At 35.5% G+C, this 22899-nt stretch overlaps 1 protein-coding gene across 2 annotated transcripts in view; it reads right to left on the bottom strand.

Annotated features, from left to right (window-relative positions):
• The window catches only part of Npl4 (nuclear protein localization 4), a 536510-nt gene that overhangs the window by 136141 nt on the left and 377470 nt on the right, over positions 1-22899 (bottom strand). For both annotated transcript variants that reach the window (XM_090377858.1, XM_090377859.1), the window contains one exon: positions 21354-21514. In XM_090377858.1, coding sequence (XP_090233984.1) covers positions 21354-21514 — 161 coding nt within the window. The remainder of the gene's footprint in view (positions 1-21353; positions 21515-22899) is intronic.

Below are 22899 nucleotides of genomic sequence, written 5' to 3'. Positions count from 1 at the left end.
GCACCTTGTGTAACTTTCATATCCATTTTTACATACTTAATTTAATTTAACATTAATACAAATTACATATACTCTTGCATCCTTTAATGCAGCTTTGTGCTTTTAGGTGCATCTGTCATAAATGATTTATTAATCTTGCTTTCACCGAAACCATTTCATCTATTGTATACCTCTTTTCTATGTGACTCTTTAAACTTTTCTTTTAAAGAGTTACATTGAAAACCCATTAATATTCGTTTAAGTTTTAGCTTCCTGCTGCTTTGCACGAAGCTATTCTCTAAAATATACCAACTTAATCCTTCTTAATGGATTTGATTTTTACACATCTTGCTATATAAAATTTACTTTAAATTTTCTCTTAATTCTATAAAATGTGTAAAAATTGAAGCTAGTTAAATAACTGGCGCCTCCGTGGGCAGGAGCAGCAGCACGTAGCACATTGATTAGACCTATTGATAAGAAGCATAGCACACGCTTCTTGATTAGACCAGGGTTCGAGCCCGTGACCACCAAATACGAAGCATGTGGAAAAGTCAGGAAATGACCACCGCATATTCCCTAAAAAAAAACCAAAATAAATAAATAAATAATAATAGTTAAATAACTGACATACTGACAATAAACAAGCTTTCTACAGTGTAAGCTATATGTAATATGCTCCGAGGGAAGTGCCTCTTATTTCCATATGTACAATTAACTAGCTTCAATTTTTACACCTATTAGACAGTTTATAACTATTCCAGGAATTTTCTATCATTATCTTACATGGAAGCAATTGTCTATTTATTTAATTTGGTCTTAAAGTAACCAAAAATAAGAGGGTGCTGCTATCTTTCATAGTCTTATCTTTGCACAATTTAATTATTTATTTTGCTTTTCAATTTTGATTTCTAGTTCTACTATTAGAACATCATAGGTAGCTTAATTATTTCATTTTACCACATTTTCAGTTATTAAATTAATTAAATATTTAATTGGCCACATAAAACCAAAAGTGAGATGGCACTGCGGTCATTCTTCATCATATATAAGGCAGCAAACTGAGTTATAAATCCTTTTAGCTATGTTGTTCACAGCAAGAAGGTATTGTTCATTTTCTATTCATTTCATATCTTTACAGAAAAGTAATTTTGATTTTCTATTTGATCTGCTATTTCAGTTAATGCTGATTTATTCTTATTATTTTCAAAAAACTAAAGTTCAATATTATTTTGATCTTATTCATAAAACTTGCATTATATCTGGTAATTTACTATTCATTATTGGATTTATAAAATGTACAATGGGTATTCTAAAATTTCTTCCAATTAACTTCAAATATCACTACATACTGTAATACCAGGATCCTTACATTTAAGATCAGGCAGTTACGCTCCCGGTAAATCCAAAGTATCTATATAATATGCTGTTTCTATGTTTTTGCTTTCAGCTTGCTAACTCGAAATTTTTAAACCTCAAAATCTATTAGAGCAACTGAGGGAGATTGAGGTCTATTGCTATCCTTATTCCTACTCGCCTTAATTTTGGCATAAGTCATTCCTTTTCACTACATAAATAAATTGCACTAATTAATAATTGGTACTCACTTTTATTATTATTCTCGATTCAATTCCATTATTTTTATTATTAATTTTCACTGCTATCTGTCGGGTTAGCGGTTATTCTGCCAGTTTGCTGCTAAATTTAACGTATATTGCATTATTATATTAGAGTATAGAAACTATATTGAAAATATATTCTCAGTATATTTGGACCTAGACAAACTAGCAAATGGCAAAGAGAAACAGATGGTCTCAGCCAATTATCGATAGGATCTACTGAGTGAAGCTAGCCCTAGTTAACGTTCCATTCAATGTATCCAATAATCGATAATTTGCTACATCATTTTAATTTTACTATTGTATTATAATCTATGTGTTTATTTATATGGTACAACAATGAAATCCAACTTAGGTAACACCAAAATACTTGGCCCTATGGCCTCATGGTTATGTATTTTTTTCACCCCTAATACTTATATTCCAAATTATTATTAAATTTCATCAGTTGTATAGTTACATTTGGTATTAAGTTTAATAAATAATGTAATATATGTTTTACAAACTGATGTCATTTTCAATCATTATTTTGAAGGCATTAATCTGTTCTCATACTCTTTTTCTATTTCTATTCCTCAAATTCCAAAAATATATACACTGGTGTTCAAAGAAAGTGCATCACCCCTTAAAATTGTAATTGTCTTCCGAATAACGTAAGTATATGGCAATATTTCTTACAGATAGCATCAGATAAGATCGACATGCATAGGTGATGACGTAATATTGCATCAGCTGTTACTTTCAGCTATATAAGCACACTCTGCAAGAGTTGCAGTCATTCCTTGCTTGTGCCAGGATGGCGAGTTACGTGCAGTTGACGTCACAAAGAAATAGTGTAATTGTTGCTTTACTGAGGAAGGATGTTCTTCCCTTCATATTGCTTATAGTGCGTCTTGTAATCAGTCGACAGTGAGTAGATTTCTTTCCAACCTCAAGAATACTTGTTTTGCTGATAGGAAAAAAGGAACCGGATGCAAACGAGTCTCTACGCCAAAACAGGATTGCATTTTGAAGCGTTTATGCCTTAAAAAAGCTTCTTTGTCTGAGCTGAAAAGAGAATGGGATTTTCAAATTCAAAAATGGAGTTGTAGCCCGCAATCCTAAAAAGAAGCCCCTACTCACACACAAAAAAAAAAAAAAAAAAAAAAACCAATTAATTTGGTGTAAAGATCATGTTAAATGAACCCCCAAAGCAGTGGAAGTCAGTTATTTTCTCGGATGAGAAGAAATTCAACCTGCATGGCTCTGATGGGAAGCAAACTATTCCTCGTATATGTGGTGAAGAATATCATCCAGACTGCCTGGTGTCTACAGTGAAATTTGCTACCAGCCAAATGATATGGGGGTGCACTTCATATCGCGGAGTAGGTCACTTGCAGTTTATAAAAGGTTCCGTAAATGCCAATGGATACCAGGCTATATTGGAAGGCAAATTGCTTTCAATCCTTAGAGACCATTTCAACCTGCCAAGTAACTTCATTTTTCGGGACGACTCTGCTCCTTGTTGTTGGGCAGAAAAGGTGTAAATAGGCACTTTTGTAGATACTTAACTTCATTTCTGCATTGGAAGTTCAACAGTAATGTGTTTACATTTGTTTCAGTTAAAAAAAATGGTTGGAAGAGCGGTCCATTACAACTCTTAGCTAGCCAGGAAATGGCTCAGACCTGAATTCTACAGAGAATACTGTTGGCATCGTGTGGAATCTGCAGTTTCCAGAAAGAAACAAAATACCCTTCGTGAATGCCAGGAAGCCATAATTTGTGTTTCGAACCACGAACTATCAGTTGGTTATCTTCAGAAATTGATCTTGTCAATGCCTCGACAGTGTGCTGCTGTCATCAGGGCAGAAGCAGTTCAACTAAATATTAGTTTGCACCTGGTGAATCTTTCATTCTGTTTTCCATTTAAAATGATAAACTGAAGCAAACTGAGGGCTTCTGATAACATTTCAGCCACAATTGTCGTGTTTACCAAAACTGTTGTATAAACGTTGAAAATGCTCATTTTGGAATATTTTGAGAGCACCTGCCAAATATTACTTATCTTTGCTTTAACTATTAATAAATATCTTTTGTTTATATTTCTATTTGTGATGCTAGTCATTAACGTAACAGATTATCGCGTTAGAAATGTGAAATTCCTAAGTGATGTACTTTCTTTGAACACCAGTGTACATAGATACATACATAATATTGATAAAAATAAGATGTAATGAAATTTCTGAAAGTGTTGGCAAACAAGACAAGGTATTAAAAAATTAAAAATATTAAACTGGGTTATGGATCCGGGGTACTACTAGTAATAGCAGAAAAAAACAGGCATCCAATATAGACGAATATATTATTATCAGTATATTTATATGGAGACACCTGAACTGTCAGGTGTAATTACCATGGAAAAATTGAGAACACATGCATAGTAAAAAACAGAATACCTGTAATAAAATAAAATTAAGTTTAACATAAAAATAATGATAGTACCTAAACCCATGGGTCCTAGAACTACTTCGTCAATGGGGTTGGCAGCGAAAATCATTTATTTTTATTTTAAACTTTAATTTTATTTTATTTCAGGTTATTCTATTTTCACCATGCATGTGTTCTCAATTTTTCCATGGTAATTACACCTGACAGTTCAGCACCTCCACCTAATACACTGATAATAATATATTCGTCCATACATACATAACACCAGGGGCTCTCATCTGGTGAGTATGGGCTTGGCACACCCAGGGTTCTGAGCTGAATATCATCATACTTCAGAAAATTTTTTTGAGGCATAAGCCTCAAGCTTCCTTGCACCATATGGCTAATAATAATATACATATATATACGCACGCACACACAGTGTGCCAATTAAATAATGAGACTGCATGCGTTTAGTATTAACATAAGAGGCCAAAATAGTACATGATCAGATCCGCTGCAGTGTGCTCTTTTCAACAAGTACAAGTTGAAACTTGTCCATTCAGTAATTCGTGATTTATAATGGAAAGTGTACTAGTAGTTTTGTGTATGTCATCAGAAAATTGAAAATGGAGAAAAGAGCAGTTATCAAATTTTATTGTAAATTAGGAAAATATGCTATGGAAACATTATGATTTAAAAAAAAGTTCATGCTGATGAATGTTTGTCTCGACCAAGAATGTTTGAATAGTTTTCTCATTTTCGTACAGGACGTGAGTCGTTAGAGGATGATCCCTGACCTGGCCGACCAATTTCTGAGCAAACACCGGAGTTTGCCACAAAGGTTAGAAAAATTGCGACTGAAGGCAGATCAATTTTAACGAGGTTGCTTGATGAGAAGATTGGCAGCAAAAATGAATCTGTACACCCAGAGTATCCGAGCAGAACATTGCCCAAAGTATGGCACCACCACCACCGCCACCAGCTTGTTTTCGTCCCATGGTTCATCCAGGCGACATCATTTCCCCAGGTAAATGATGCACACATATCCGGCTGTCCACATGGTGCAACAGGAAACATGATTCGTCAGACCAGATGACCTTCTTCCAATCACTCAAAGTCCAGATTCGAAACTCGTGTGCCCATTGTACGCGCTGTCTCTGGTGAACCGTGGTTAGCATGGACAGTCAGAGTGGCCTGCAGCTACACAGCCCCGTTTTCAGAAGGGTTCGATGTACTGTGTGTTGTGACACATTACTCCCATCACCAGCATTCCAATTACCGGTGAATTGTGTCACAGTCTCCCTTCTGTTGCCACATACCATCTGGGAGAGCCTTTGCTCACCTCGAGCATTGATGAGCCATGATAGTCCAACAACTTGCCGGCGGTTCGTGGGTTTCCCCTCATCAGACCACTTTCTTTAGGTACTTAACCACGGCTGACCATGAGCATCCCCCTAGCCGTGCCATTTCAGATATGCTCTGACCCAGTCTTCTGGCCATTAAAATTTGGCCTTGGTCAAACTCACTTAAGTCCGCTGCTTTTCCCATCTGAAGAACAAGAGTAACACTGATTAAGGGAACTCAATATGAGGTGTTTTTTAATACCATGTCCTGACCCGTGCACCCACCATAGTTCACCTGCAGTTGCTTCAATTTACATAATGATTCACTGGTCAATGTTTTGGCTCATAGGTGTATTTTTTTTTAATGAAAACCCCAAACACGAGAGGAATTAGAACCTATAGTACTTATTAGCGTGTTTGAATTGGAGGTTGAGCAGACGAAAGAAGATATTTTTTGACATTAGACAAACTTCTGTAGACTAATTTTCGGGAAATATGTATGAAGGAAGGTTGTTCCAGAAAATGGCAGTTGAATGAATAAACAAGGTAGATGAAACGTTGGCTGGTGGCAGCACATTTTTGGAATGTTTCGAGAGACAGCGTGAATTATAGAAGCCAATTCAGAAGAACAGTACCGATGGAAGCATATGTAGAAAATGCAGCAGAAACAAACGTCTATGAGACAGAGAATGGAGAGACTCTTTTAGAGATGAGTCATTAATTAACCTAACTGCCCTCTTCTGAATGGAATCTAGAAGCCCGAGAGAGGTTTTAGGGGCACTGCCCCAGATTTGGGAACAATGTTCCAAATGCAGACATATTTGCGATTTGTACAGAGTGAACAGCTGTTTGGAAGAAAAGTAAAGCCAAGAGCGAAAGAGAAAACCAAGTTTTTTAGATACAGAGGAAGCAATATTTGATATATCAGATATATCATTTTGCCTAGAAATCGGAATGTTGCCCAAAACAAGCATAGGAGCAGAACAATCCTTTTTGCAAGATATAAGACAAGACTGAGTTTCAGAAGGATTAAAATCAACTAAGTTGTCATTGCCCCACTGGAGAATTATCTGGAGATTGGCATTTAAGGAACTGGTAGAAGATATTCGAGAAGTGTTTAAGCTGATTGAGCAGGGGAAGGTTTCTTAAACTGGAAAGAGGAATGCAATGTGGTATCATTGGCAAAACTATGGATAGGATTTCCAGTCAATGGAAGAAGGTCATTAATATACAAGAGAGAAAGAGTGGGGAAAAGAACTGAACCTATGGGGACATCAGCATTAGTGGAGAAGTTAGAACACAGAAAGCCATCTACCCTCAGTGAGCGGTCAGAGAGAAAACTGAATAACCAATTACAAAAAACAGTTGGCAAACAATAAGATAGAAGCTTGTTTAGAAGACCTTTATGCCAAACACGATCGAAAGCCTTTGAGATGTCAAGAGCAACTGCTTGTGTTTCACCGAACTTTTCCATTGCATGTGTCCATAAATGGGTAACATAAGCCAAAATATCACCAGTGGATCGACACTGACGGAATCCATACAGGTGATCGTTCATCAGACGGAAGGTTTCTAGGTAGTTTAAGAGTTGCCGGTTAATTGATTTCTCCATTACTTTAGAAAGAGTAGAAGTAATTGTAATTGGATTATAATTGGATGAGAGTAATTTGTCACCCTTTTTAAGATGACTGGATATAAGCAAATTTCCAAGCAGAAGGAAAAACCCCTTTGGAATTAGAAAGTGAAAAAAAAGGCGGCAAAGAACAGGAGTAAGTTCAGGAGCACAGGTTTTGAGAACAAGTGGAGAAATACCATCAGGACCTGGAACTTTCTGAGCATCAAGTTTCGTCAAAATCCTTCTGATATTCTTTTGACAGAAGAGCACAGGAGGCATTGAATGGAACGTTTTGGGAATGGTGGGAGGTGTTTTACAAAGATCATTAATTATTATTATTATTAATAGCCATATGGTGCAAGGAAGCCTAAGGGTTATGAGCACAAGCCAAAAAAAAAAAAAAAAAAATTCCTGAGTTACCCTGAGAGAGACAGCCGGAAGTAGAAAGGAATCGTCAAGGATGATTAGAATGATGATATCCAGCTCAGGACCCTGCGTGTGCTAAGCCCATACTCACCAGATGTGAGCCACTGGGGTAATGGATGAGTTGGAAGAAAAATGAAATGCTAGCAGGTCAGCTTTATTCTTGGCTGAAGTGACAACAGAAACATCTGGTTTTGACAGAGGTGGAATCAGAGATGAGCAAAAGTTGCGGCCGATAGCTTTGGCAAGAGACCAGAATGCTCAGCTGCCATTAGGGCAAGAAGCAAGTTTTCTACCCTTAGCCTGTTAAAAAAATCTAGTTTGGACTGATTAATAACAGCTTTACAATTGTTGCAAGCTTTGGTGTAGGCAGAAAATGAAACTGATGAATTGGAAACAAGCCGATTACGAAATGGAAACATTCTTCACTTGAACTGCCCTAGCACATTTATTGGAAAACCAAGGGTTAGATAAAGGACAAGATTTTAAAGTGGAGTGTGGAATAAAGGATTCCTTCCTACAGTGATAATTTCACTGACACAATCTGAACAAACGTTGACATCAAAAGTTTTGAAAGAGTAATCCGACCAAGAAAAAGAAGAGAAGAAATCGCGCAGGTCATCCCATTTTGCATTCTTGTAATGCCAAACAACACAAGGTTGGCAATTGCCATGAGATAAAGGCTCCATTGGAGAAGAGACAATCACCAAGTTGTGATCTGAGGTGCCTAAATGACCACTCACTTTGACTGTGTACTTAGAAGGGTTGTTTGCGAGAAAAAGAACAAGTATGTTGGCTGTATGGTTAGGATTGTCAAGTATTCTGGTATGTAAATGAAGAATTTGTGTGAGATCATTAATAACTGAACAAGCCTCAGCATTTCGACCAGCTGGGTCAGTGTGACAAGAAAACGGAAGCCAGCTGGAGTTGTGAACATTAAAATCACCAAGGAAAATCACCTCACTGTTAGAAAAGTTGGACTGGAGAAAGTCAAATTGCAAAGAGAGAAAGTCAAAGAGCTCCAAGTGATTAGTGGAGTTTGGAGAACGGTAGAGAAAACAGATGAATCTGACGGAATGAAGTAGAGAGATTTTTAGCAAGAGAAGATCGAAAAGAGGAAATTCCAAATTACCAAGTGTCTGACATGGAATATCGGAAAAGATATATGCACAAGTACCACCTGTGATTCGAAAAGAACCATACAGCGAATAATTTGGGCAACTGAGATGAGCAGTAGTTGAATCAACAGATAACTGAGATTCTGTCAAAAAAAGTACATGGGACTTTGTTGGTTGACTGCAAGTGGAAATGGACATCGCTGAGACGACATATATTTGTGAAATGAACTAGGAAGTGTTTGGGAGGTTTAGATCTTTTCACAGTTAAGCTTACTCTATTAGTTTGACAATTCGTGGTGTATTCAAAAGTAATAAAAAATGGGAGGACTTGTATGAAGTAATGAAATTTTTGGATATGGTGTACACATTGGTATACGTTTCGTACGTATACATCATAGCAGATCCGACAGAGACAAAAAGGAGGAAGGAATAAAATTCAAACATAAATAAAAATAAATAAAGTAGAGTTAATAATCTAAAATAATGCCAATTAAATCTTGTTAGAGGAAATATGAATGAAAGTTTAAATTCAATAAGAAGGCAAAATTCAGTATGAAATTTAAACAAAGTAACTTACGATAAAGGATAATAGTCAAGTTTATTACAACTTGCTTGGACCGGAATCGGTGAAACACACACTTTATATATAAATAATGTGTGGTTTGTAACTAAAAAAAAAATAAAGTGCCTGAACTAAGATAAATTTAAGGGATAGTAGAAACTGAAAGCGAAGTAGTAGTGAAAAGGTGAAAGAATTTGAAAAACCTAGTACAAAAATGAACTGGGAGTGAGGAAACAAACAAAAAAAAAAATAATTTTATATAAATAAATAAAAAATAATAATTAATGAAGAAATAAATAAATATGTTATATATTTCTTTATTTATTTGTATAAAATTATTTTTGTATATTGTTCGTTTCTGCAGTCCCAGTTCATTTTTTACTAGGTTTTTTCAAATTCTTTCACCTTTTCACCACTACTTCACACTTCCAGTTTCTATTATTCCTTAAACTTCTCTTAGTTCAAGCACTTTGTGTATTTTTCATTTTCATTTTCACAGACACTATTTATCAAACATTTATATCCTTTTGCGTCCTTTACTGCTGCACTGTGCATTTTGGAGCATTAGACATTAGGGCTCACAATACCGTTCAAAATCTCAAATACCGGTATTTCGGTATTTTTAATTCATGAAACCGGAATTTTTGGAATACCGGTATTTCAAAAAAAAAAACATTTTTCGCAATAAATTTTGATGACAATTAGGTGCAATATAGTAAGGAAAAAAACAAGCGATTACTTGAATTCACTTTTTAAATGAAACTTTTATTACAATAATAAATATTCTAGAAAAAATTATTAAACAGTTATTCTAAAAACAAAAAAATAAGCATCCAAACTACCTGTCGGAATAAAGTTAGATTTTAAGAAAGTCAATAGTGTTATCGTTTAAACTGGATCTAATTTTGGTACACATTTAATTTGCGGCAGAAAACGTCCTTTTGGATTCTGTGCTGTTTGGTGCTTTGTACTGAGATAGTTGTAGATGAGTTGCAATTTAACCCTCCCCCTTATTCCTCATCTTCAAAAAATCATATTTCCTATTTATCAAAAATAAAAAATATTTCCTTTTTGACTTTTTATGGCATTATATAAATTAAGTTAATATACAGGGTGTTTCAGTTAAACGTTTCAGAACTTCTAAGAGGGGTAGGGTACATCCTGACAACTCGAAATCATATAGCAATGTGGGGTCGGAAATGCTTTGCTGAAGCGGTGTTGTACACAGAAGCACCATAAAGAAAAGAGACCGTAAGTGAGAAATCGTTTTAATAATACATGAAAAGAAGCAAAAGGTACATGGATTAAAGTAAGTGTTCGAAGTTTCTTCCACGGGCTACAATGCACGCCTCACATCTCCGACGCATGGACATCCGAACATTCTGGAATACTCCAGGCGAATTTCGAATTTCTTCGGCAGCTACTGCGATTCTTGCAACCAGCTCCTCAGCATTGTCAACAGGGGTGTCATAAACTAGCGATTTCATATGACCCCAGAAATTAAAATCAAGACATGATAGGTCGGGTGACCGAGCAGGCCAATGCATGGACCACCACGTCCGATCCACTGTTGACCAAATGTGACATCCAGGTAGTTACGAACATCTCCGCTATAATGGGCAGGGGCTCCATCGTGTTGGAACCACATTGTCTGTTGCGTCGATGCAGAAATCTGTTCATCTCTCAAAAGTTGTGGCAATACTTGCTGCAGAAAGATCAAGTAGATAGGTCCGGTTAGACGACACGGTAACAGGTAAGGTCCGATGAGGTGATCTCCCATAATACCGGCCCATACATTGACCGAAAATCGAATCTGTGCTGCACGACGTCGTATTGTATGCGGGTTCTAGACCGCCCAGATATGGTCGTTATGCGTGTTGAAAATTCCTTCCCTTGTGAAGGATGCCTCATCGGAAAACAACACTTCAGCAGGAAAAAGGGGATTTGTAGCACATTTTCCAAGGTACCACTGTGCGAAAGCAATACGAGGTGCATAATCCTCCGGTTGCTGTGTCTGGACACGCTGCACGTGAAACGGATGCATGTCTTGTTCTCGGAGAATCCTCCAGACGCTGCAATGGGAAACCCCGACTGCGTTTGCTAGACTTCGTGTACTCGTTCTTGGATTCCCCTGTACATGCTGCAGCACATTCTGTTCGACGGCTGGAGTCCGTGCTGTTCTTACCCTGTCCCTGTCAGCTCTTTCAAATGAACCTCTCTCAGCTAACCTCTGGTGCAGTCTTGCAAAGAAATTATGACTGGGAATACGCCTCGTCGGATATCGTTCCGCGTACAAACGCTGTGCAGCTGGCCCACTACAATTTGCAGCCCCGTACGCCAAATACATATCGGCTAACTCTGTGTTCGTGTAATCATCCATCCTACTAACTTGGCGTTCTTGTTCAAGAAATTCGAAATTCGCCTGGAGTATTCCAGAATGTTCGGATGTCCATGCGTCGGAGATGTGAGGCGTGCATTGTAGCCCGTGGAAGAAACTTCGAACACTTACTTTAATCCATGTACCTTTTGCTTCTTTTCATGTATTATTAAAACGATTTCTCACTTACGGTCTCTTTTCTTTATGGTGCTTCTGTGTACAACACCGCTTCAGGAAAGCATTTCCGACCCCACATTGCTATATGATTTCGAGTTGTCAGGATGTACCCTACCCCTCTTAGAAGTTCTGAAACGTTTAACTGAAACACCCTGTATATAATGACATTATATATATTAACGAAAGAAAGGGATTGATAGTTAAGCTTGGTGAGGAAACCAAGTCTAAGTTGAGGGGGGTTATTTATTTATTAATTTTTATTTCCCTCTACCGTAGTATTGCCATCAGTGGTTGTTATTTGGTTTAACGACACAAGGGCTACTAAGGCCAAATTGTGTCTGTTCATAGTTAATTCACAAAAAGCATATTGTTAGAGAGATTAAATTATACGCTTCTGTACAAGCCAGTATGTTTTAGATATCATAAATGTTCTTCAATATTTGCTTCATTTCCTAAGAAATTAGATAAATCAGGTGATATATTCAACGAGGAGAGTGACTGAAGTGTTTTACCGGATGGTTGAATGTAAAGGACAATCAACCAGAAAATGATGGACCGTATAAGTTGCATCTGACAGGATGAGCACTGTGGTGGGTTTTATCCCAATAATAGAAAGAGATGAGTATGATGAGTGTTTCCAATTCTGAGTCTTGCCAGTACTAATTCCTCTCGTCTGTTTCGTCGGAAGCCAGACAGCCACAGCTTTGGATCTTCTTTTATCTGGTAAAGTTTATTGTTGGTGTCACTTATCGTAGCATGCTTTGCTTATGACAGACTTATAGTCAGAGTAAGGAACCTGAGGATGTTGTGAGAGCGGGTTGAGGATGTTTAGCAGCAAAGTCAGCACTTTTATTTCCCAGAATGCCTGAATGGCCAGGGATCCAGCAAAAACTGATTGGACATACTGCAAGAAAATAGCTGGGAATGAATCTGTTTCAATGTAGGATGAGAAGAGAAGTCCTTATGGCAGAGACAGCACTCAGTGAGTCTGTGTAAATTATGACAGATGAGATGGAAAGTTCAATAATCTTACTAAGCACTACTTAATGGCACCCAATTCAGCTGTGAAGACGCTGCAAGCTAGCGGTAGTGTGGATGAAATTTTACAGAATGGAAAAACTGCCGCTGTCAGTTTTGAAACCATCAGTATAAATTTTACAGGCATGGCTGTTCATAGTAGCATGAGCTAAATGTAACTGTCCGATATTGCAGGGAGGTATAATATTTTTCCCCCACTGGAGGAAGTGTATATCTTGAGAGACAGACACATATGTCCAAGAGGCAACCGGTGCAGTTGTCTTGAAAAATTTCATTTAATTTGACATTCCAACTGTGAACAAGCTCTTTGATCTTGAGCAAGGCAGGTCTATTTTCATTTCGCTTGCCCTTATAGAAGGCTTCCCAATTAGAATTATAAAGATACTCCCAACTTGGGTGCAATGGTAGACTCCGGATCTTAGCAACGTAGTGAAAGCAGTAGCGTTTTCTACGCAGATGTAATGGGGGCTCATGGGTTCAATATAAAGACTTTGGATCGGAGAAGTCCTGAAAGCTCCTAGCGCAGTCCTCAGAGCACTGTGATGGGTCACATTTAGTCGTTTTAAGTAGTGTTTAAAGTAGTCGTTTAAAGTAGTGTTCCGGGCAGAGTCATACACTGGACAACCATAATCTAGCTATGAACGGATTAAACCTCTGTAAAGATGCAGTAAAGTATATTGATCAGCTCCCCATGACATCCACAAGACCAATCGAAGTATATTCAAATGCTTCATACAAGAAGTTCTGAAATAAGTGATATGGGCTTGGAAATTTAGTTTTCTGTCTAATATTAGTCCAAGAAATTTAACTGTATTAACAAGCAAAATTGGAGTATTGTTTATTTGTAGTTCAGGTTTGGGATGGAAAACTTGCTTCTTGCAAAAGTGAGAAACAATGCATTTCTTTTCTGAGTCTGTAACCATTCCGTGAAGTCCAGTATTCTATTTTGGTTATGGCAAGTTGTAGCTGCCGTTCAATGGTATTAATACTTTGAGATTGACATGAAATGGTAAGATCATCTGCATACATATAAGTTTGAACAGTTTTTGGGATATCTCGTGTCATGTTGCTAACTCGGATTAAAAAAGTCCAGTATTCTATTTTGGTTATGGCAAGTTGTAGCTGCCGTTCAATGGTATTAATACTTTGAGATTGACATGAAATGGTAAGATCATCTGCATACATATAAGTTTGAACAGTTTTGGGATATCTCGTGTCATGTTGCTAACTCGGATTAAAAATAGTGTTGAACTAAGTATTGATCCCTGCAGGACTCCCTCTTCCTGAATGTGAAATGTAGAGAGTACGTTTTTATATTGGACCTGAAAAGAACACACTTGCAGGAAATCGAATTATTTCCGGCAAATGGCCCCAAAGTCCCAGATCGTAAAGGCCCCTAATAATACCATGATGCCATGTAGTATCAAATGCCTTTTCAAGATCTAAATTGACCATGACTAGATATTGTTTCATGACAAAGGCATTGCAGATATGAGATTCGGCTTTGATAAGCACGTCCAGCATTGATCTGTTCTTCTGAAAGCCATACTGTTGTTCTGGAAGGAGATTCTCTGACTCCAGGATGTAAGTGAGTCTAGTATGAACCATCCTTTCGAAAATTTTTCCCATGCAGCTCGTAAGAGAGATTGGCCTGTCCTGTAATTTTCAACACAGGAAGGATCTTTTCCTGGTTTTGGTAAGGCGATAACGAAAGAATGGTGCCAGGAAGAAGGAAAGGCATCTTCAGAGAAGATCCGATTATAAAAAATTAATAGGGATCTCGAGTCTTCTTCAAGTAAATTCTTTAGCATAACATAATGAACACAATCTGTACCTACTGCACTATTGGAAGATCTGTTTAATGATTTTTGAAGTTCTATTAATGTAAAGGGTTGGTTGTAAGGGAATGAGCGGTGCGTGAAGAAGTTGATTTTATACTGTGCTGCACTTCCTTTGATGTTCTGGAATGTGGACGCATATGAGGCAGAAGCAGAGATTTTAGCAAATGATTCTGCTTGTGCATTGGCAACTTCTTCAGCTGTAGATAGGTCTTTCCCTTTCCAATGAAGTATTGGAGAGGGTAGTAGAATAAATTTTCCATTTAATGCCTGTATTCTTTTCCAGATAACCCGTGTCTTTGGTGATGGTTGAGGCAAAAGCAATCCCTGAATCCCGTTTCGCATTCCATCTAACTTGTCTAGCTTTTGCTTTGAGTCTTTTATAAGCAATTAGGTTACTAGTGGTGGGATACTTGCGGAAGTTATTCCAAGCACGGTTTTTTTCCTGTTTGGCAATTAAACAATCTGTATTCCACCAGTGATTTCTGTGTTTGCCATAAGGCATGGATTTTGGAATGGAAGCATTAGCTGCAGTCAGAATCTGATTGGTTATGTAAGTATTTACTTCATCAATGTTATCTTTGAACATAAAATGTGTCTAAGAGTATTTGGGCAGAATAGCCACCACAATTTGCCTTTTTAAACTGCCAATTGGATTGTTGAACAGGATTTGTTCAACGATTTGTTTAAGAACAGGATCTGTTCTTAAAGCACTTGCCTCATCCAGCCATAAATTCATGTTCACCAATATACAACTTAAACACATAATAAAATACATCAGTCTCTTTAGAAATGGAACTATTACTTCTTACTCATTGAATATTGTAATATTATAAAGGTAGTTCTCGACTTTACAAGTCAATTCGTTCCTAGCACACGCTCATAAAGCAGGAATTAAATCCCATAGACAATGTTAAAAATAGGCATTACATTCTCAACAATGAAATTAGTTAGCTAATTCGTTTTATGTTTAAACAATGATTGATTTATCCAAAGAAATTAAAACGTAGCCTGTAAAATCAAGCAAATTATAATAAAAAAGAAATTATTTATGACTTACAAATGTTAAAGAATGTTTATTCATCATCGACTAAATGTACACTCATTGATCACTCATTATTGGCTCGGCACTCATTGGTTTGTTGTACAAGGAGCAGTCTTCTTCAGAAATCCTTCAAGAGGTATTTATTTCCGAGATAATCTTCTCTCTTCTTTATACATTTCAATAGAATGCATAAGAATTTTTTTAACGGATGGCACAAATTGCAACTAACATGATTTGTGCAGAGTAACAAGTTTACGAAGCTTGAAAAAAAAAAAAAAAAAAAGGAATGAAGAGAAGATTCTGAAAATTTATTTGTTTTTTATACGATCGAAGATTTCAGTAAAGAGGAAACACATTTCACCATAATAACGTAAAAAACCATACAATTCCAGCTATCAGTATTTTCGCAAATGCAAGGAGATCGAGTTTACTACCCGTTTATAACTGCTTGCAGTAACAGAAAAGCCGAATAAACCGGAAAGTGTAAATTGTTTTACGGTCGTGACCTCCAGAAATGTGCTTTAGAAAAATGTCACAAAGGCGTTCAAAAATTGGTTCTTATAACATATGATAACAATGAAAGTGTAGTGCCTTTTAGCAATTTGAATTGGCAACTAATACAATTTTCACTATAAAAACGACCTTTTAGACAGTTATATAACGAAAATTTCAACTTCCGAGGTCGTGGAACGAATTACCAAAAAACAGTGTGTTATTGGGTTCAACATTACAAACATTATTTTCATGATACAATTGTGTCTCTGGAACGGATTAATATCGTAAAGCTGGATACATTGTATTGTATAGCTACACGCGTGGTTTGAAAGCGGTTATGAATGTTTAACATTCATTTTTTGCAATTAATGCTCATATTTTCAATTTTGTTGATACTTGATACTTTGGGGGGAAAAAAAAACAAAAAAACTCGTAAACCCGGGAACTCTTAAAGCGAGAACTGCCAGTATTTCTCCATAAATGGTTTGACAATATACCTTAGTATATTGGCAAACCATTAAACCTAATGGAGGGTCATTAGGTTTAAAAATCTGCAAACAACTTGTCACTAATTTAAGTAATATTTTGCTTAATGATCTCCCATGCTATTGCAATAATCCAGTTTATGCTCCTTTTGTGGATCAATATCATGGACATATCATAAATGGAAATCTAAACATCATAAACGACAATAACCTAAAAACAGCCATGAGTAAAAGGATCAAATTCAGACCCATTAACCGAGTTAATCTTAACATAAACAAAAAACTATATCTAGACCTTAATTATTTTGCTAAAAAGCTTGCTTATAAATATACCATTCCACATGAAGCTTTTCAAAACTGAATAACCATTATCTATCAAGACATCAAAAAAGCTATTTCCAAGTCCTACGAACTTTACAATAACCACTAACACTCCATTCTGCAATCTGAAGAAACATATTTTAGAATTACAGGACAATTTTATTAGCACCCCAGTTGACAAAGCATCCAACAATTTTGCTATCTTTTGCAAACAATTCTACTTCAACCAACTAAAAACTGAAATAGAGAATAGTTTCACATATACACCATGCAATCTCAATCCTGCTTCTACAATAAAAAAGCTTATAGCTTTACATAAAAACTGCATAACAAAATACAAAACTCTACCCTTCCCTTCCTTTATATGATTGCCAAATTCCACAAACAACCAATAGGCTACCCTGCAAGCAATTCTTCAGACAACTCAAAACCATCTTCAGCAATCCTACTACTACCTGGATTATTAACAATAACCAAGCTGTTTTAAATATTTTTAGTTCTAATCTCTCTATAACCAGTATTGAAACTTTTGATTTCACCAGCCTGTTCACTTCCATCCCACTAAACCTATTGGTGTTTGTACTAAAACAATTGTTTAACAAATACTATGAGACCCTTAATATTCACGAGAGTACTTGGGACAACCTCGTCAATCTTTGCATACTCAATAACTTCATTTTTGATGGCAAGCTTGGATACAAACAAATAATTGGAGTTCCCATGGGTTCACACATTTCCAGCCTTTTTTCTAATCTGTTTTTACACTACTATGAGGAATTATTTTTTACTAGCAATCCCAATCACAAACTTTTAGCTTTTTGGTATGTGGATGACATCTTAGTTTTAAATTCTGACTTTGAATGCTTAGCTGAAGATATTTACTCCTCTGAACTTAAACTCAATAAAAAAAATGTTGATAATTGCACAGCCAACTTCCTTGATCTGAATATTACATTCTGCAATGATGCAGTTCCTCACCTTATTAGCATATATGACAAAAGAAACAATTTTAACTTTGATGTCATTTACCTCACAAATTGGCAGTCTAATATTTCCAATAAAATTCACAAAAATATTATGTATTCAAACTGTCAGATTAGCCAACATATGCAGCAACCATATCCTTTTCAGCAAAGCAATACAAGTTTTTTTATAACAAGCTTTTAAATAATAATATACCTCCCTTTTTCATCAAATACTGTTTCAGTATAGTTTCTTCTACAATTAAAAGTAAATTCAATTTCGATTTACTGGCACCTGTCTGTGTTAAAGGTATTGTACAGTTGTATATTACTTGGTGGGATTTCCACTACTTAGTAATCACTGTTCATGACTTCCATTTAAGGTTCTTTTTCAGAATGAGACTCCTGTTGTTTTACTCTAAGTTTTTCACACGTTTAGTCTGAATTCTTCCTTTCTACCATTTGGAATCCTGTACATTTGGCTTTTTATTCCTGGACTTAAGTATCTTCCCTGATTATAACCACTAGGTTTGACACTTGGCTTCTTTGACACCGGTCTTAGGTCTACTGTCTATTTGGTAGACATGTGTTGTGAATGGTTTTGTTTTTTTTTACGAAACCTGTATTATTTAACTAGGCCTTTTATTTGGTGAAAAAATTTTACAATGGATACGAAAATTCTTCATCATGGTTTTCAATTTTGCTGTTCTGTTGCCATAAAAGTTTTTTGCCTGCCTGATTTTTTGTCACACTCTTCAATGGATTCAATCAACCTCAGTTGTAGCCAAACAGTGCATTTCTCTTTCTACAGCAGCTTGTTAACTTGGAAGTTTGGAGCCATGATCTATAGACCCTGTTCTCTGATCATCTAAAATTTCACCAGAACTTCATCTCCTAGATTTTCTTCTCCTGTAGATTGGAATTATTCTTTTTTTATTTTCTGTTTCACATGTTCCTTTTACATATTTGTAAATTTTTATCTTTTATCTTTATACTGTCTTTTTCTATTTTTTTTCCCATTCATAAAACTATTAGTGTAATACGAGGGTGATAACAAAAGCTCTGACTATCCTGCATCCTATCGCTATTTTCGCCCTCTTTTAACCATCTTTTTCTCACCTTCCACACCCCAAGAATTTTACCATTCCCCATACCATTTGCTTGTCCACACTTTTAGATCAAATTTCACTGCTGTATATTTGAATTTTTACAATTTTTAACCACGTTAATTTAATTACTTTTTACCCCTTCTGCACAGTACAAACATTTGTATTATATTTCACATTACACTTTGTAAATTTGTATTAAATTTAAAAATTACATTATTAACTTAATTTTTACACTGCGTAGGGACTACCTTGTCTGTTAGTATTACGATAAAGGCCGCATATTTGCCCCCCCCCCCTTCTAATACTATAAACAAGTTTCGAAACGAAGTGCTTGATACATGGTCAGGAGAATTTAAACCTGGCTATGTATCACCTTTTCATTGACTGTATTCAGATTTTGAATATTTGCCATCCCTTGATAAAATTGCCCTCCCATATCTGAATACAGTGTTATTATTTTTTTTATTTGTATATTGTATGCTTCCTCAGTCCCAGTTCATTTTTGTACTAGGTTTTTCAAATTCTTTCACCTTTTCACCACTACTTCACTTCCGGTTTCTACTATCCCTTATCTATCTATTCTTAGTTCAGGCACTTTGTGTATTTTTCATTTCCATTTTCAGACACTTTATATAACAAACCATACATTATTTATATCCTTCTGCTTCCTTTACTGCTGTGCTGCATGTTTTGGAGCATTAGACATATGATAACTTTTGTTATTTTTCTTTTTATGCTTATTTTGCTTCTTAACAGCGTAATATTACTACTATATATATATATAGTGTGAATGAGTGAGTGAGTGAGTGAGTGAGAGAGAGAGAGAGAGAGAGAGAGAGAGAGAGAGAGAGAGAAACAAGAAAGAAATAATATTACTAATATCTGCAACTAGAAAAATGAACCATACAAAAAAATGAAATTGGAAACTGACTGCTATAGTTCAAACAGTAACACTATACAGCAGACTCTCGATTTACCAGGATCAGATTAACTGGGACACTTCAAGACTCCAAATAAAAAAAATAAAAAAAAATCAGCCAGAAATCATAAAATTCAAGTAATAACTGGAATAGGTATAAACAGATATTTTGCAAGTCGTAAATAAGCGACATTATAAGTCGTCATTGGGAGATTAATGCGCCTATTATCTTGCAACCCCCCACTGTCTTCACATCTGCCACTCCAAAAAAAAAAAAAAAAAGAGACCAAATGTTTAGTTTGTACACCGCGCGCGATTGTTGTATTCCATTCCATTGCAAAAAGATAATTTTTTTTTTTTTTCATTATTTATGTCAGGGATGTAGAAATTTTTTTTTTTATAGTAAATATATATATTTTTTTGTTTAGAAATCGTGAAAATGATGGGTGAATGCAAAACAGTTGCTCTTTCAGTTAAACAAGAACTTGAAATTATTCAAAAGTTTGAAAATGGTGCATCCGTTAAATCCCTAATGAACCATTATAATGTTGGTGACCAAACCATACGCGTCATTTTAAAAAATAAGGGGAAGCTATTAGATTTAAAATCGACATCGCAAAAAATAAAGGGAAGCATCGCATTAAACACACAAGTAGTATGTGGTAAGTTTTTTCGTTTTTTATCTATCGCCATATTTTTTTTACGTAGGTTGCTGAACATTTTTCGATACAGTAAGTCCCCGACTTACGCAACTACGGATTTCCGTAAATTTGTTTTCACTCAATTTAGTTTATTTTATTTATTTATTTATTTGTTTTTTTAGGATTGTAAAATTTAAAACAAAAAAATTAATAATGACAACAATCACGGCACGCACAAATTGCACAAGTGAGAGCGGAGTAACAAACAAAAAAATAGGAAAGAAGAGAAGATTCTTACAATTATTTGTTTTTTTTTTTTTTTTTTTTTTTTTAATGACTAGATTTCAGTGAAGGGGACACACACTTCACCATAATAATGTAAGAACCCACAGAATTCCAGCCTTAAGCCCATGAAGTTCTTTACAAAAAATTTCATTTTGACAATTATCGTGGTGCCGACTAAGAGAATAACTGACCGCGGTACTAGTAAATCTACCAACAAAATGAAAGCGATCAATTTGGATCAGAAAATTAAACTAATAAGAATGTATGAAAATGGTCAAACATTAACAAGTACATTAACAAATCTGAATTCAGATTTGTCAATTATAATATAGTAGCAATATGTTACTAGCCATTCCTGAGTTACGTAAAACTCAACGAAGTAAGAAGTCCTGGAACGTATCTCTTACGTATGTTGGGGACTTCTGTATTTTTGGATTAACAGGGAAATCGATTATCCGGGATTTGTTTTTTACCATCTATCCCGGAAAATCGATAGTCTACTGTATTTCAAAAATGAGCCGGAATTCGTAGTAAAAACCAACAGCACATTTAAAAACACATTAATGAAGAAACATGAAGAAAGCTTTGCTTACCTTATAAAATACATCAGGAACATATTGTTCATTACTCGATTCACGCACATAACCAAGTTCTGGTGCATCTTTAGTGGGTAATAAACAATTGTCCCTCACTAAAGCCATACACTGATTAGACACTTCATAGCCTTCCATATGAACGTGGTTATCTTTATCCCCTAACAGAATGCATAAATCAATTACTATATAAAAACAATTCATATTCTTAAATCTTAGTACAGAAAAAATGATGCAAGGAATTAGCAAAGCTTCTCTAATGAAGCTGATGTAAACATCAGCTTCCTTAGAGAAGCTGATACTACACAATGTGAAATTATCATCAGAAAAAAACAAGTGACAATTTTTATTTAAAAATTAGATGTATTTTTATATGGTTTTGCAAATGAGTTAAATTCATGTGGAAACCCTGATGAATAAATATTGCTTTGAGAATGTCAAAGAAAATAAGAAAATTATTATATCTCTGACCAGACATGCAGTCACCCAGCTTCTAAAAATGACTGAATATCAATTAATTTATAAACTTATTTTTTAGCCATTATCAGTAATCCATTTTTTTTTTTTCAAGGTGAATTTCAGTAGGCCATTCTTCACTGTTTTTTTATTTCTTCACAATGGTGGGACTGTTAGTAACTCTGGGTATAACGCAGAACCTGAAATATTATTACAGGAATACTTCGCATAGCACGAGTTTCGCTATAGCGAAACTCGTCTACAAACTGGTCTACAAATTGAAAAAAAAATTTACTGGATTACACATCAATACATTTGATTTGTATGTATTGTAATGCCAGCACACAGGCCAATGCATTATGGATTCAAGGCCATGCTGACTGTTGTTGCAACTCCCATTATATATGGACTCTGCTAGCATTCATACATTTGTAAACAGTCTAGATTCCAAGCAGTGAAGTCGTTCACTGTGCATAAGTTGTACGAATATTTTTCGCTGTGTATTATTAAATTATTTTTTAAAAATGTTACACCTTTATACATAAATATGTGTGGAAAGAAGAAATGTAATAGAGCTAAGAGTTCTTCTAGATCCAAACATCGAATGAGGTATGAAAGTAAGGCAGGCGTTGCAAAATGACAGTCAATGTTATAAAGAGATGTATGCAGATAAAAAGAAGAAACTGTGCAAACTAAGCTGATCAGTTATTTTTCAAAATAAAAATACAGTACTTCAGTTATATTCTTTTGGTATGTACATACTGCAATAAAAATCATTTGTACTGTTCTTACTAGTATTTTTAATTTTTATCATTTTAATTTCTTTTTTTGCAAGAACTTCATGTGCATCAATTTATAGTAAATGAACACCTATTTATTTTTGCAACTCGATCCATATAATCAAATTGTTGGAACGCATTACATTAAAATACATACTAATAATACCTCGATTAGCACGGTTTCGCATAATGCGGTATGTTTTTGGCACAAATTAACCACGGTATGCGAGGTATTCCTGTATTATTATTATTATTAGCTGTATGCTGCAAAGAAGCTGCACCAGCCAAAAAATATTCTGAATTACCGAGAG

Source organism: Mastigoproctus giganteus, chromosome 7 (genome assembly GCF_048544385.1).
Source record: "Mastigoproctus giganteus isolate SK-2022 chromosome 7, ASM4854438v1, whole genome shotgun sequence".
In the NCBI taxonomy this organism is placed as follows: domain Eukaryota; kingdom Metazoa; phylum Arthropoda; class Arachnida; order Uropygi; family Thelyphonidae; genus Mastigoproctus; species Mastigoproctus giganteus.
Note: the sequence above shows the minus strand (reverse complement) of the source record. Positions and strands in the feature narration are given on the sequence as shown.